The following is a 16,586-nucleotide window of genomic DNA, read 5'->3' as shown; positions in this document are numbered from 1 at the left end:
TGTTTTGGGCAAACTTGTTCAGGGGGTCAAGACTTTTTGGATAGTGGACAGTAGCCCAGAATTCTCTCTCCATGTGGCGCTAGTAAACGTGTACAATTCTCGCGTATGCTATAGCTCGAGATCTTGAAGAGGTAAAAAATTACTGTCGTCGAAAAAGTTGTACATGAGGTCAATGCCTATTGCTTGGTTCACAATAGTTCAGAATGTTCACACTACGTGGCGATTACACGCGAAATTCTCGCATGTAAAATATCTCGAGATTCTGTATACATGTGCAATTCTGGCATTAGATATATTTCGAGACCTGCTAAACTGTCATCGGCAAAGTTGTCCAGGAGATCAAAACTTTTTCGTTGGTCGACAGTACAGAATTGTCTCACTACGCGGCGCTAGGATATACGTGAAATCTTCGCATATATAATATCTCTAGATCCTGAACAGCTAGAAATTTACTGTTTTTGGCAAAGCTGTTAAGGAGATTAAGATCTTTTGGCTGATGAAAAGTAGTTCAGAAATTTCTTCAAACTTGGCGGGCAATTCTCGCATATCAAATATCATAAAATAAAAATACAATTTACGTCAGCCTAAGTGGGATAAGACAAATATATTATGGATTTCTTTTACTGGTGAAGATTTTCATGCAGATTTGTGGATACATAAATTGGGGTGAGTCGTTCCACTTGTATACCTCTGATAAATAAGTGGTAACACGTATCTCAGATGGAAAACATTATCTCAAAAGATCAATATCGCTGAAACATCCACCAAATGAATGTTTAGAGTCTCCCTTTCATTTTAGGTTAGTTTCAAAATGTCTTATCGATGGGGTCTAGAGCAAAAAAAATCCCTGTATTTACGTGTGCACAGACAACGAGACTAACTCAGAGAGTGAGACACTTTTGCTCAGTTGAATGATGAAATATTTAAAACCGTACACCCCAGATCATAAGTTTGAGGACACCCCCAAAAAACATGCAAATGTGTTATGTTCATATCTTTGTCATTTTACGTCCAATTTTCGTTCTTTTTAGAACATTTGAAAGAATTTGAATGGAAATATGAAGAGGCAAATTGCTCAATATAATGCTCAAATTTTGTATACCAAAGGTTCACCCAAAGTTTCACTATTTTTCAAAATTTACTCTGAAGAATCATGATTGATTTTCTCAGAATTGAGTTGAAAAAAAAAATTTGAAATTAAAAGTAGTAGTAGAACCCTTATGCTATACCATTCATACCATTCAAATAACCTAAGAAGATCAAAAATTGGACGTAAACTGAGAGAACTTTGAACAAAACACATTTACATGTATTTTGGGGGTGTATTTAAGCTTATGATCGGGAGTGTAGGTTACTCAGCGCTGAGTGAACTACGCTTTTGGAAATTTCTCCAGACAACTGAGTAAAACAATCTCACGACTGAAATAGTCCTATGGCTCGACTGGCTAATTTGTGTGTATATATTTTATACATTTTAAATTACATTACACATTTTAGACGAACCGAGTAGATTCTTCTCGTTTAGATTTAGGATAAGGTGTATGTAACCATAAATTCGAAGTCACACTCCCAGCAGCGTAAGAACAGCGGTATAATGAAAGAGATGATAATTTCATATTATCAGGCCTTTTCTTTATGACTTTGGATGTACCTACACACTTAGATTTTTTGCCGAGATGGGCACCACCGAGCAGCACGGTATTTTATTTTGCTGGATTTCAGCGAAAAACTTGCCACGTGGTGAGAAAATTCTTAACTACTGTCTACCAGCTAAAAAGTCTTGACCCTCTAACAACTTTGCCGAAGACAGCTACTTTCTAGCTGATGATCTCGAGCCGAATATGCGAGAAAGGCACGTATATACTAAAGAAAATTCTGAACTATTGTCCCCCAACAAAAAGATCTTGACTTCCTGAAAAACTATGCCGAATTCATTTACTTTCTATCTGGATCTAGAAATGCGAGAATTTCACATTTTCGCGAAGTGAGAAAACTCTGTCCACCTGCGAAAAGGCCTTGATCTCCTGAAAAACTGCCGAAGACAGTACCTTTCTATCTGGTTGGGAACTAGAGATATTTTATATGAGAATTTCACGTGTATACTCGCGTCGCGTAGTGAGCAAATTCTGAACTTTTGAGCACCACGCAATAGGCTATGATCTCCTGAACAACTTTGTTCGAGACAGTAACTTTCTATCTGGTCAGGATCTCGATATATTCTATGTTGTAATCAATTCAGTCAAATCCCACGTAGTACCCGAGCGAAAGCAACAAGGCTATGATCTCCTGAACAACTTTGTTCGAGACAGTAACTTTCTATCTGGTCAAGATCTCGATATATTCTATGTTGTAATCAATTCAGTCAAATCCCACGTAGTATGGTCACATTTTACGCGGTTTCCATTAACATTTTCCCTATTATTCGCATTTTTTAGGTGTTTACTGTAATCAAAGTTTAGCTTGTTTAGATCAAAACAAGTTATTTGAGGAATACTCGTTGGTTTTAGATCGATTGGTAGCTCGGCTGCAAAATGGCAATGGAAAACTCATAAGTGTTGTACAAAGTACAACAGCGCGAGTAACGGAGGGTTAATGTTCTTAATCATCATTGAAAGACTTTTGAAAATCTATCACAATACATTTGGAAAGTTTCCAAGGTTTACAATTTGTTTTCTGGGAATGGAGGTATATTTTCCCCGATTTTTAATATAAATTGAATTTTCAGGGAAAGGTGGTATATTTTACCCAATTTTTAATCGAAATTTAAGGCATTTCCCAATAGTTTTCCTGGTGCTCTAAAGTTTTGCGGTTCACCGGTCACCCTGGTTAAAATTTTCAATTTTTTAACAGATATGTATATTTTGTTAAAACTACTGTGTAGACTTTCTTATTGCCAAGTACTCAATTTCAATATTTTGTTGATATTTTTAAATTTCACTTTATTTAAGTAGTTAAAAAGTGACTTTAGTGACTATTTTTAAGGAAATAGTGACTTTAGTGACTTTTTGGTGCAAAAAGTGACTTTTTAGTGACTGACTTCAAAATAGTGACCAGGTCACTAAAAGTGACCTTCTACCAGCCCTGAGATAGAGAAGAACGATTAACGTAAAAAAAAACAAGGTCGTCAACTTCGAATTGTTCAAAAAATAGAACAAAATGTAGGCCTATTCAGAAGAATGATCTATTTTGAAATAAATTCACCATTAAAAAAGTTTAAAATAGTTACTTATTACAACAAAAAGTGACTTTAGCGACTTGGCTTAAAAAAAAGAGACTTTTTAGTGACTGGCTTGAAAAAAGTGACCAAGTCACTAAAAAGTGACTCGCTACCAGCCCTGGAATAACAACTGTATAGAAGCGTAAATATGGATATGCAATAATATCTAGTCACAATCGTCCCAACAGCCATAAGTAGCTGACTAAGTTCGCCAGATTTGCTTGTATAGAGCTTGAGTAAAGGTTGCCTCATATCGTATAAGAATTGAATACAGCTTGAGGCTGTATAAATGAAATGAGTAAAGTGTTTACATTGTGAAAATTGTTACCCAACTAACTGGTCTATACTTTTATATGGTTAATTGCATGTGTTGCGGGAGACGTTACGACCGTTAGCGGCATGGAAGAATCTACCGTAGGGATGCTGGATCAGATTTGACTAATGATAACTACTGTGGTATGATTGATGATAAGACAGAATGTCATGGAAAGTAGAAGAGAGAAAAAACTGTGATTGTATGCAGGCAGTCAGCAGAATTATTCTATGCTATTTAAAAAGTTAAGATTAGTGTGAATTGAAACTTAAATTAAAGTGTTAGCCTATCCTAATAATAGTTGAAGTGCTGAATTTAACATTGCGTAAGTTAAATAATTATTAAAATTAATATTTCCTACTAAATACTTAAAGTGACATAAACATTAATTTTTTTAGGTTAGTCATTCATGCATTGTTTATATTGGATTAACACTAAAACTTACTGCTACGCTACGATCTGTGAGTAAATCTAAAACCTTATTGCCTAGCTTAATACTAAGATATTAAAACCAACTTATTCTAGATAAAGTGACTAAGAAAGAGTGCAGTTATCACAGGCTAAGTAGGCGTTGAATCTAAGAGTAGAGTCACTGAATTGTGAGTAAACATTCGATAAATATCATTAGAGATAATCAGTTGAAACAAATTTATATTTTAGCTTTAAAGCATTTTCAAATAAACGAATTGCTAAAAGAACCGTGAAAATAACTCTGCGCCTAGTGCTGTGCCAACATACTTTAAAGAATTCAACTCGATGAAGTTGTGCTACTTGAAGAAGAGGATTCATTAGATCACAGAGGTCGTACAGAGAACGTTTCCATGATGCCTTTTACTAGACGGGCAGCAGCGATAGCTAATGCAGAGAAAAATCAGTGCGTTTGCGTAAAATGCAAAAGTCCCAACCACGTAGCAGAGATGATAGCTTGCAATCGGTGCCATCGATGGTATCATCGTACGTGTGTGGAGCAGGCTGAAATTTTCGAAAACCGTAAGTGGACATGCGAAGACTGTATCTTAACGACGACCTTCAGTAGTGCTTCGATATCCGAGCGAACCAGTAGCACTTCTCGATCGACGCGGATTAAATTACAGCTGATGCGTCTAGAAGAGGAAAAAAAGGCGCAAGAGAAATTGATTTTGGAGCAACAAGAGCAGGAACAACTTCTTCAGGAGAAAACGTTAGCAGCGAAAGCTGAGCTTGATAAAAGATATCTTGATGAGAAATATGCTCTGCTTATCGCTGAGGTAGAAGATGATGAAGCCCACAGTGTTAGGAGTCGACGTAGCAGGATGAGCCGAATCAGCAAGGTTCAGGAATGGATCGAGGAAGTAGATGTAGATGCGGAAAGCAACACAGTTCCTGATAACGTTGAGGTACAGGAAGTCGATGAAGCTACTGGAGGTGCCCCAGTTCCTGAACAAGTTGTGGAAATTAGTAACAGAGCTGGAGTGGGAAATGCGAGTTCTCTACCCACTGGAATTCTAGCAAAGTTTACGGGCACTATCCCCAAAATACCGACAATTCCTGTGGACGTTGGTACCAGAAATTCAACAACGAACCCTGCGATTGAGTATTCGATACCCGGTACTAAAGCACCAGTTACATCGTCTACCCCCATACGTTCTGTTGAATTGATTCCACAGGTAACCGTACCAAAACCACCGGTGCTTACACAGCCTGTACAGCTGCCTATACTGACAAAGCTGGTCCCACGACCGATTATTCCAAACTCGCTGTTCTCAAAACCACTACTGCCAAATCCACCATCTGTGCAAGTACCTATCTCGTTTCTACCAACAAAAGAGTATCGGCAGCGATTGTTTCCACAGTCACGCATTGAGCAGCCTACATTGTCTGATCCAGAATTACGGAGAGTGCCGTCGTCGAAGCAGACACAACAACTACCCGTCCCTCAAACAATAGTGCCGACCTTGTTGCAAGAGCCACTACCATCGATACCAGAGCAATATGAAATAAATCCACCACCAGCACCGCTATCATCATCGGACTATCCATTGTTCCTACCAACACACATGCCACCGATACCAAGGTCACCGTTGGGCAATCAATTACCACCACCATCAGTGCAGCAGGAACAGATACCGTACACACCACCACTACCGCATCCACCCGAACCGAGGTCGTCGTACCCCGAGCAACAACAAATGCTGTTGCAGTTGCAAAACCAGCAAGCGATGTGGGGGCAATTCCAACAGCAATTGTCCGCTAGGCAAGTGGTGCCAAAAGAGCTGCCAGTTTTCTCCGGTAGTCCAGAAGAATGGCCACTTTTCATTTGCAGCTATAGAAACTCCACTACTATGTGCGGTTATTCAGAGACTGAGAATTTAATGAGACTGCAGAGGTGCCTTAAGGGTAGAGCCCTCGAAGCTGTTAGGAGTAACCTTTTGCTTCCATCGTCGGTCCCGAAGGTTATGGAAACCTTGGAAACATTGTTCGGGAGCCCAGAGCGGCTGGTTCAATCGCTACTCATTAAGGTTCGCAGTGTCCCCACTCCGAAAGCTGAACGACTTGAAACATTAGTCAATTTTGGTCTTGTCGTCCAGAACTTAGTTGGTCATCTCCAGGCAGCCAACCAACAGGCCCATCTTACCAATCCAACACTCCTGCAGGAGTTGGTGGACAAGTTGCCGCCACATATTCGGTTAGACTGGGCAATGTTCAAAAAGCGTGCTGGAACTGTGGACTTGGGCACGTTTTGCGATTACATGAGTGCCATTACTTCAGCTGCTAGCGATGTAGCGCACTTCACCGACTCCGATGGAGCTGGCATAAGTCGAAACGAACGGCAGAGAAAGGAAAAGGTGTTCGTTAATGCGCATGCGCCTGAAGAGTCACGTAAGTTTGAGCAACAAGGGAAGAAGCCGGACAGTCTGGTCAGACCATGCTACATTTGCCAGAGCGTGAAGCACCGGATCAGGGACTGTTACAAGTTCAAGTCCTTGTCACTCGGAGATCGTTGGAAAGCAGTAGAGCAATATCAACTTTGTAGTAACTGTCTGGTACCGCACGGAAGGTGGTCATGCAAATCAACACGGGTCTGTGGAATCGACGGGTGCGCTGTGCAACACCATTCTATTCTTCATCCGCGTCAATCGACTGCAGGTAAACCGGTATCTTCGGAAAGCGCTGGAGTACGGACAAAATCAAATGCTGTTGTTTCCATTCACCGTCAACTGCAAAGCACCACGATTTTCCGTATAGTTCCTGTAATGTTATACGGAAAGGATGTTCAAGTACCCACTTTCGCCTTCCTCGATGAAGGTTCATCATTGACACTGATCGATAAGGAGATGGCAGATCTGTTAGAGCTTGATGGTGAATTGCAGCCATTATGTTTGACCTGGACAGCGAAAGTTACTCGAAGAGAAGCAGATTCTCGTCAAGTGAACCTGCAGATTGCAGGTGAAGAAAGCAACAACAGATTTGCTTTGAAGAATGTACGCACCGTACGTAGATTGGATCTTCCCGTACAAACCCTAAAATACGAAGAATTATCCCACCTGTACCCGTATTTGTCCGGACTGCCGGTGAAAAGTTATGAACAGGCCGTTCCAACAATCCTTATTGGGCTAGACAACCTAAAGCTTTCCGTACCTCTTAAGAAACGAGAAGGAAGGTGCAATGGACCAGTGGCAGCAAAAACCAGGTTAGGATGGACTGTTTCCGGTAGTATCGGAGAGTCGAAGGCAGATTCTTTCTCTCCAACTTTTCACATCTGCGAGAATTCGGAAGAAGATAGTTTACACGACCTTGTCAAAGGTTACTTCGCTACCGTAAACCTTGGAGTATCTGTGACGTGTGGACCTGAAGCAGAAGAAGATAGACGAGCGAAGGAGATTCTTGAACGGACGACGGTTAAGCGTGCCGATGGTCATTTCGAAACTGGGTTGTTATGGCGGTACGACGAAGTAGAGCTCCCATCCAGCTACGCTATGGCAGAACGTCGTTTGATCTGCCTCGAACGGAAGCTACGGGCCCATCCGGATCTGCAAGCGAGCTTGGAAAAACAGATTTCCGAGTACCAGGCCAAAGGTTACGCTCATAAAGCAACACCTAAGGAGTTGGAAGAAAGTGATTCAAAACGCATTTGGTATCTACCACTAGGAGTGGTCACGAGTCCACGTAAGCCCGGCAAAGTGCATATCATTTGGGATGCAGCCGCCAAAGTACACGGATTGTCCCTCAACGACGTGTTGTTAAAGGGACCGGATCTTCTGACGTCATTAATAGCGGTATTATGCCGTTTTCGACAGCGACAGGTGGCAGTCGCAGGTGACATCCGTGAAATGTTCCACCAAATGAAGATACGGAAGGAAGATCTACAATTTCTACGTTTCCTCTTCAGAAAGGATCCATCATTGAAACCTGAAGTGTTCGTGATGGTCGTGGCGATCTTTGGGGCCACCTGTTCCCCCTGTTCGGCCAACTTCGTGAAGAATACTAACGCAATGGAGTGGAAGCATAAATTTCCCGAAGCAGCGGCTGCCATAGTAGAAAACCACTATGTGGATGACTATTTGGATAACCGAGATACGGAGGAAGAAATGGGGAAACTGGCTTTGGAGGTACGGATGGTACAAGCAAAAGCCAGTTTTGAGCTGCGAAACTGGCGGTCTAATTCGGTGGATGTGCTGCGAATGCTGGGAGAAGATGCAACAGACCTGAGGAAAGACTTCACCGCCGACAAAGCCAGTAAAGTAGAACGGGTTCTAGGAATGGCTTGGCTACCGAGTGAAGACGTATTTGTATATTCCGTAAAACTACCACAAGATCTCGAACACTCAGGAACTTCAGAAGCCGACCTGACGAAGCGAGGTATCCTGCGATTCGTGATGAGCGTTTTTGATCCACTTGGATTAATATCCAACCTGCTCATGCATGGTAAGATGATTATCCAAGACCTCTGGAGATCTCAAGTCGGATGGGACGAAGCTATTCCAACAGAAATACAAAGGAACTGGGGAAGGTGCATCAATCAATTCACCAAGCTACACGAAGTTCAAATTCCACGGTGCTATTTCCCCGGATATGATCCGGATAGCTTCCGATCACTGCAGCTTCATGTGTTTGTGGATGCGAGTGAATCTGCTTTCGCTTGCGTTGCATATTTTCGAATGATGGATCGAGGTCAGCCACGATGTGCTTTGATAGCATCAAAAGCCAAGGTGGCTCCATTGAAGCCACTCTCTATTCCTCGGTTAGAGCTCCAAGCAGCGGTCATCGGAAGTCGAATAGCAAAATCCGTTGCTGAGTACCATTCGCTTTCTACATATCGCAGATTTTTCTGGAGTGACTCCAAAACAGTTCTTTCGTGGATCAGATCAGATGCTCGGAAGTATCGCCAGTATGTAGCGGTTCGTGTTGGAGAAATTCTGGAAGAAACAACGATTGAAGAATGGCGATGGGTACACACAAAACAGAATGTGGCGGACGAAGCCACCAAATGGGGAAAAGGTCCCACTTTGTATCCGGACAGTCGCTGGTTCACCGGGCCGGTATTCCTCTACCAAAAGGAGGATGAGTGGCCAGAGCAGCAGGTTCAATCAATCGAAACCGAAGAAGAACTACGTGCTGTTCACGTGCATCGGGCGGAGGTAACTCGGACATGCATCGAGCCTGAACGATTTTCAAAGTGGGAGCGCATGCTTCGAGCAATTGCCTACGTGTATTCGTTTGTTGATCGGTACGTGGAAGTTAAGAAGCAAGGAGCTATGCAGATCAGACGCGAACTGAAGCAAGAGGATTTTATTCGCGCTGAGCGGGCACTGTGGCGGCTTGCACAAGCAGATGTATATGCCGAAGAGTTAGAAGTGGTGAAAAAATCAAAGAAATCTAAGGGGAGTCGAGTGCTACGGTTAGAAAACAGTAGTCCAATAAGGAAGTTATCGCCGTTCCTTGACGAGTTCAGCGTGATACGCGTGGCAGGGCGCATAGAAGCTTCTCCTCTGGCTCCTTACGAAGCAAAATTCCCTGTAATTCTGCCGAAAAATCATCGTGTAACCGAGCTCCTGGTAGACTGGTATCACAGAAAGTTCGGTCATCATAACGGTGAAACTGTAGTCAATGAAATTCGGCAGCGATTCCATATTTCAGCACTTCGAACAGTGGTGCGCACAGTGGCAAAGCGTTGTCAGTGGTGCGTAGTCTACAAAGCCATTCCAGAAGTGCCTAGGATGGCACCTCTTCCTCAAGCACGGGTGACGCCGTTCGTCCGGCCATTTTCGTTGGTTGGAATTGACTATTTCGGGCCGTACATCATCAAGATTGGCCGAAGCCAGGTCAAACGCTGGGTAGCACTCTTTACGTGCCTGGTGATAAGGGCTGTGCATTTGGAAGTAACAGCGTCAATGTCAACCGAATCTTGCAAGCTAGCGTTGCGGCGATTCATTGCACGCCGTGGAGCGCCGGCGGAAATTTACACAGACCATGGAACAAACTTCGTTGGTGCCAGCCGAGAGCTGGCTGGTCAAGTTGCTGCAATGAACCGTGAACTGTCGGAGACCTTCACTAATACCAACACACGATGGTTCTTCATCCCACCATCATCCTCACACATGGGTGGTGCATGGGAGAGGATGGTACGAGCAGTCAAAGTTGCTATGGAATCTATCAACCATTCCCGGGCACCATCGGAAGAAGTATTCCAGACGGTGCTGTGCGAAGCTGAATCAATGGTCAACTCTAGGCCGTTGACGTATATGCCTCTGGAAACGTCGGACCAAGAGGCATTGACTCCGAATCATTTCATCCTCCTCAGCTCAAATGGGGTCAAACAGACGGAGAAAGCGACAACTACAGAAGGTGAGGCACTGCGAAATGGATGGAATCTTTGTCGTTATCTTCTGGATCAATTCTGGTCAAGGTGGATCAGGGAATATCTCCCGGTACTAACAATGCGTACCAAATGGCACCAGGAAGTGAAGCCCATACAGGAGGGAGATGTTGTGTTCATCGTCGATGAAGCAATCCGGAATCGATGGACAAGAGGAAAGGTTGTAAAGGTCATGCCGGGGAAAGATGGTCGCATCCGGCAGGCAGATGTTCAGACTACTACAGGAGTTCTACGTCGTCCCGTGGCAAAGCTTGCTGTGCTCAACGTACTCCCAATAGGTAATCCTGCTGAACCAGAGCAGCATTACGGGGAGGGGAATGTTGCGGGAGACGTTACGACCGTTAGCGGCATGGAAGAATCTACCGTAGGGATGCTGGATCAGATTTGACTAATGATAACTACTGTGGTATGATTGATGATAAGACAGAATGTCATGGAAAGTAGAAGAGAGAAAAAACTGTGATTGTATGCAGGCAGTCAGCAGAATTATTCTATGCTATTTAAAAAGTTAAGATTAGTGTGAATTGAAACTTAAATTAAAGTGTTAGCCTATCCTAATAATAGTTGAAGTGCTGAATTTAACATTGCGTAAGTTAAATAATTATTAAAATTAATATTTCCTACTAAATACTTAAAGTGACATAAACATTAATTTTTTTAGGTTAGTCATTCATGCATTGTTTATATTGGATTAACACTAAAACTTACTGCTACGCTACGATCTGTGAGTAAATCTAAAACCTTATTGCCTAGCTTAATACTAAGATATTAAAACCAACTTATTCTAGATAAAGTGACTAAGAAAGAGTGCAGTTATCACAGGCTAAGTAGGCGTTGAATCTAAGAGTAGAGTCACTGAATTGTGAGTAAACATTCGATAAATATCATTAGAGATAATCAGTTGAAACAAATTTATATTTTAGCTTTAAAGCATTTTCAAATAAACGAATTGCTAAAAGAACCGTGAAAATAACTCTGCGCCTAGTGCTGTGCCAACAGCATGGTTCAAGCAAATGTGTGGTCCCCTAGGAATGAAAGTGCAAAAAAGTAGGTTTTCCGATACTACTTTCCATGCAAATGTCAAACGCAATATGGAAAGCCGAGCTACAACCAATCGTCTCCAAATTTTGTACAGTTGTTTTGGACCCCAAATGGAACCAAAACATGATACTGAAAAAAAATATCATAATGACCCACCCTAATACTCATTGGACCTTCTCTTATTATTTGTTAGTCTAAACTTTTCATAAGGTTGTAACTTTGAAAAATTTACATCAATTTGGGTAACAAACTTTTTGCAATAAGATAGAATTGAGCACATTAATGTAAATTCAGTTGAGATAATTGCATGATTTCCATTTGATGTCTTTTATTACTTATCTATTTTGGTGCATTCTAAAGAATTTCGTTTGACCTGTTCAAATATATTTTGCTGTGTAATCCTCTTCAAAATGGAGCTTTTCCCAACCACACAGCTTCGGGTTCCTGCAAAAGGCACTTTATCAATGCTTAACGTGACTGTTAGTAACTAAGTTCATCCAAAAAATTCCCCAACCCACGTGTCGAAATCCCGTGCAACAGTTTACCTACAGCAAGAGCAATTTCACGGTTCCAACAATATTATCCTCCGTAGGGTGCTGCAAACAGAGCAATATGTAAAACGACAATCCCTTGGTCAGCACCTCTTCAACCCTTTTAATGCCATGGGAAAAAAAAAATCACCCGCAAAAAATACGATCCCCAATGGAACCTGACTAAATGAGATTTTGCGGTTGCTGCTCTCTAATAAGGGTTCCATTTAGGTCCCATCCGAAAAAAAAAGCCATCCAGCGAACGCGGGATGGGGGCGAAAATAAATTTGCACACTAGTTTATATGGTTGTTGCAGAGAAAGATAAGAGTGTTTTGCATCCTTTCCTCCGCCGGGTTGAAGGAAAAACCGAGGCATAAGGACGAAAAATATTCATACAGAGAAAATTGGGATTTGAGCGTGAAAACGTTCGGAATGGGAAAATAAGAGTCAGATGGGGACGGCTGGCAGCCGAGCCGCAACAGTTAATTATTATGTGTCCCGGGGGAGCCGTTTGGGGATTTGGCAGAACTAGTTCTGTTTTCCGGTTCTGCAAGTTGGTTGGAAAATTGTCATCACTATTTGGGGAATATAGCAGTAGTTGGTCGGTTATTGAATATGACCCAAATGAGTGTGTGTTTTTTTAACTTCGGGTTAGATAAAGTTATTTTAATGGTGTTTAAATTTGATATTACGATCGTTTCCAATTGAGTGCTAGGTTGAACGATTAAGTAGAAGGAAGATAAAGTTACTTGATAGCAAAATACAGCTTCTTTAGGCTTGTTTTCGCCACCTGGTGCCCTTCGAAACGAAGCAACTGGAGTTTTTTAGCTTCGGACTACGAAATAGTCAAAAATACGGTAATTTTAAAAATGGTTCACGTAGGAAGAAATGACACTCACCTGCGGTTGACAGCCGACTACGATGAAGATGAACACCCCCTGCAGTGCGTTGATCAGATCCGTCACCATCCAGATGTAGTCCGGTCCACCGAAAACCCAGGAAGCCACGTCGGCGACCCAGGTGACACCCATGACGACCACCAGCTTCATGCAGACACGACCCAGGGCAGCACTGTAAGAGGGAGAAGAAACCAGACCGCGGCTAGTAGAGAGGATGTGTGTGTGTGCGTGTGACGTTGGAGTTGTTGTTGGTTGCAGTTGCAAGTTGATCACACGTTGTGGGGTTCATAATCCACAAGTTGGGTTACACGTTATCGGGAGGAACATAACATAAAAAAGGAAGAAAAGAAGAAGGCAACAGAAAACAGAACAGCATTAGTAGCAAAGCACATGCCAACATGCGGGATGAGTGTGACGGGTGTGAAAAAGATGGATTCGATGGGAATCGGCGTTAGGAAGGAAGCAGGCTAGGAAGGTTCAGGTTAGGACTACATAGGTTAGGATTGGGTTCAAAAGTGCAAAATATGCTGCAGTGTATTACTATTACTATTCAAATAAAAATTGCGTTGCTATATTTGAGCATATCATGCCAAAGTAATGGAATAAAACGTGCATCTGGTAATGTGTATAAATCAACATTGCAAAATCCTCAAAAGTTCACTTACCGTTCCGTGGTCGATTTGACATCGTCTCGCTTCCAGAGACCACAGGTCAACTGCCGAGCGGTGGATGCAAATAGCAGAAGATTGATGCACAGCAGAATGCCCACCGGTCCGAAGAAGTAGGTCAGTATCTCCAAATCACCTGGATAAACAAAAGTAAAGGGCAAAACAATCATCAATTTATGATACGCTGAAGTGTACATATAATATTAACGTTGATGAATAGAAAAGGTCAAAACCAACGCCTCAGCCTCAACCTTTTGATTTCAGGCGATGATAGTTTGCTAGTTACCCCCGGACTGAACGGACATGATCAACAGAACAATGAGCATTAATTACGACGGACTCTCAACCAGCCGGCAAATTAACGAAATTGAGCAAAAGACAGAATGAAGTAGGTGCCCATCTACGTACCCAACTACTGGAAGCAAAAAAAAAACAAAGCAATTACTTTCAATCTCTACTATTTATCTGATCTTGTCGCTCGGTAGGTGAAGTGTTGGTCAAACACCCGAGTCGTTTTTGCTTGCACACACAGAGCCATTCAAGAAGAGCAGCGTCTTCATTAACCTTTTTGATCGTACCCACGTAGGTACCTAACTACTCATCGTATTTGTCCACGGTGCCCACCATTTCTTGCGGAACTAAAGTGGGAAGCCTCTATTGGATATGTTCGGGCGACAGTCCGTCAAGCTGTGATGATGGTGATGAGAGCCAAGGCAATTTGGGCTCGTTTCCTGACCTCGACCTATTTGCTTTTTCTTGCTTAGTTCCGAACGGGGAGCGGTAAGCCGTGGTGGACAGTTTTGTGAGTCAGTGGGTTTTTGGGTCATACGGGTACTTGTGGAATGAGGTTTTGTCGTCACTATTGAAGGGAATTACCGGGAATGTGGTGAAAGTTTAAGTGAGCTTAATTTTTTGTGTGGTGTTAATTAATGCTATTGTTGGATAGAAAGCTAGAAAGTGTGGTAGAACTGGCATTTTAATTAAAAATAGGCTTGATTGTTTGTTGATACGGTCAATTACACAGTGTTACAAATAAAAAAAAAATATTCAAATTTTCAAATGACCTATTTTAGATTGTTAGTCCAGTCGATTTGATTTTTTTTTAAAGCCCTCATAATTTAAAGTTATTGTTGAAAACCAATTTTGAATTACTGATCGCATGCTATCAAGAGTTATTCAATAATTTCTCAACCAATTTTAGATTTTCAAACGGTTTTGGAAAGAAAAAAAGAAGGAAGAGGTTGTATCCAAGACACGACCGTAGATTTGACGTAGGATTACGAAAGGTAGTTTTGATGTCACAGCAAAAGTAAAGTATATATTAAATTGATTTCTTATCTCGTTATCAGAGAAAAAAGTTTGATAGGTTGAAATTTGGAAGCAATTTGAGAGTTCTGTTAGTTAGGTGTCTATGTAGTACAAGCCAATCCTGGACGGTATATCTTGGATACAAGCTCTTACTCTTAAGTTAACTCTTTTATCAGTCATTTGTGGTCCTGAAAAGGATCGATGGGTTGGAAGCTTGGAAGCCAGTTTAGAACAATGCTGTGGAAATTTGTCCTCGATGTTCTTGGAGATGATAGCGGTGCGGAAATGAAAAATGTATCAAGGAAAACACATCAATCACAGAATCTGAGCCTACCGGACGGTACCTTCGTTTATGCTTTTTGATGTAAATTTTAAGCCTCTTCTATTAAGAGAATTCGGCAAGATTTTGTTTGGCATAACACTCTTAATAGGAGGGTTTTAAAATTTGCAACAAAAGGCATAAAGATAGGTACGGTCTGGCATGCTCAGTGCTTGAAATCAATATTCGGCGACTGTGTTAGGGAAACAACTTTTCCCGTCACGGAAACGTCTCATTTTCTGATGTCAAAATTACGCATTTTCGTTCTCCAAACTTTTGATTTATTCAATAGATAATAAAAATGCGGAAATCGATTGGAGGAATTTCTTGCTAAAATTTTTCCAATCGCGATCAATCATATAAATTCGAGGTATTTTTGCCTTACGAAATGTTTCTGGTTATTTGACATGTTCATGTGGTATTCGGTAATTATTAAATTTTTTTGGGAGTGATGTTGCTGGCAGCAAGGCGAGCGAACGTTCAATGCAAATTAACTCTTAAACCACAATAATTTATGGTCGTCCTGAAAAGGACCGTTTTGTCGAGATGGTTGAGTAATGCTGAGCTATTAGGGTGTTCAACACGGATGAGGCTGGCGAGCTGTATGTTGTTTAGAACGAGAATGACGCGCTTGGCATAGATGGCCCACAGCGACACACGAAGATGGATCCCGATCAGTAGCGGTGAGGCTTTCTCCTCCTGCTTCGGTGAATGGACGCTCATGTGGGCTGCAGTTCACTGCTTTCGTTTTGTACAATGTTCAACGCCACGCGCCGAAAGCACTGCTGTTGCTGACGACCGACCGAACACCACCACACACGGTGATTGAATAAGCACCGTTCAGGGAGACAGGATCTAATTCGATTTTGAAATCTGTGTTAGAGAATGCGCTGTTTGCAGGCAATCGATGATAATTTTGATAACTATTGCAATAGTTGGACAGTTGTGTAATTTTTAGTAGTGACCTATTGAAATTTAATAAAGTGTTCAATTTAGCAGATTCGTAGCTAAATTTCTAATCGATTGGTTTGTTAAGAATTAAAATCCATCCGCTATTGACAGAGTTATATGTGGTCAAAACCTAACAACTTTTCGCAATGCGGTCAATTTGGGTTTTTTGAAATTGCACCCCCAATATGATGCCAAAAGACGTAATCCTACGTCAAAAGTCAGAGCTTTTGAAATACAGTCAACTCTAAACCACTCCATATTCTATAACTCGATGGATTCTGCGGTCTCTGCATTTTCCCATGTATCGTACTATAAGTCGATATTTCAACAAATCAATGCCTCCTTTGGGTGATTATCTATGTAGTGTTTACCTTTTACGTTGTTTTTCCTTTTAATTATACTACTATTGTATCACTTTCACTTTGAATAAGTGAAAGTGAAAGTAAAAGTGAAAGTGAGAGTGAAAGTGATACAATAGTAGTG

At 41.7% G+C, this 16,586-nt stretch overlaps 1 protein-coding gene across 3 annotated transcripts in view; it reads right to left on the bottom strand.

Annotated features, from left to right (window-relative positions):
- The window catches only part of mthl1 (methuselah-like 1), a 268,410-nt gene that overhangs the window by 10,249 nt on the left and 241,575 nt on the right, over positions 1–16,586 (bottom strand). For 2 of the 3 annotated variants that reach the window (XM_065238525.1, XM_065238533.1), the window contains exons 6-7: positions 13,523–13,661; positions 12,858–13,059 (exon numbers count right to left, since the gene is read on the bottom strand). In XM_065238525.1, coding sequence (XP_065094597.1) covers positions 12,858–13,059; positions 13,523–13,661 — 341 coding nt within the window. The remainder of the gene's footprint in view (positions 1–12,857; positions 13,060–13,522; positions 13,662–16,586) is intronic. The other variant, XM_065238537.1, reaches the window with a different exon arrangement.

The sequence above is a fragment of the Ochlerotatus camptorhynchus genome, unplaced genomic scaffold (genome assembly GCF_037179485.1).
Source record: "Ochlerotatus camptorhynchus isolate MF236.1 unplaced genomic scaffold, CSIRO-AGI_Acam_v1.1 ptg000045l, whole genome shotgun sequence".
NCBI lineage: Eukaryota > Metazoa > Arthropoda > Insecta > Diptera > Culicidae > Ochlerotatus > Ochlerotatus camptorhynchus.
The sequence above is the reverse complement of the archived record's forward strand: the minus strand, read 5'-3'. Positions and strand labels throughout refer to the sequence as shown.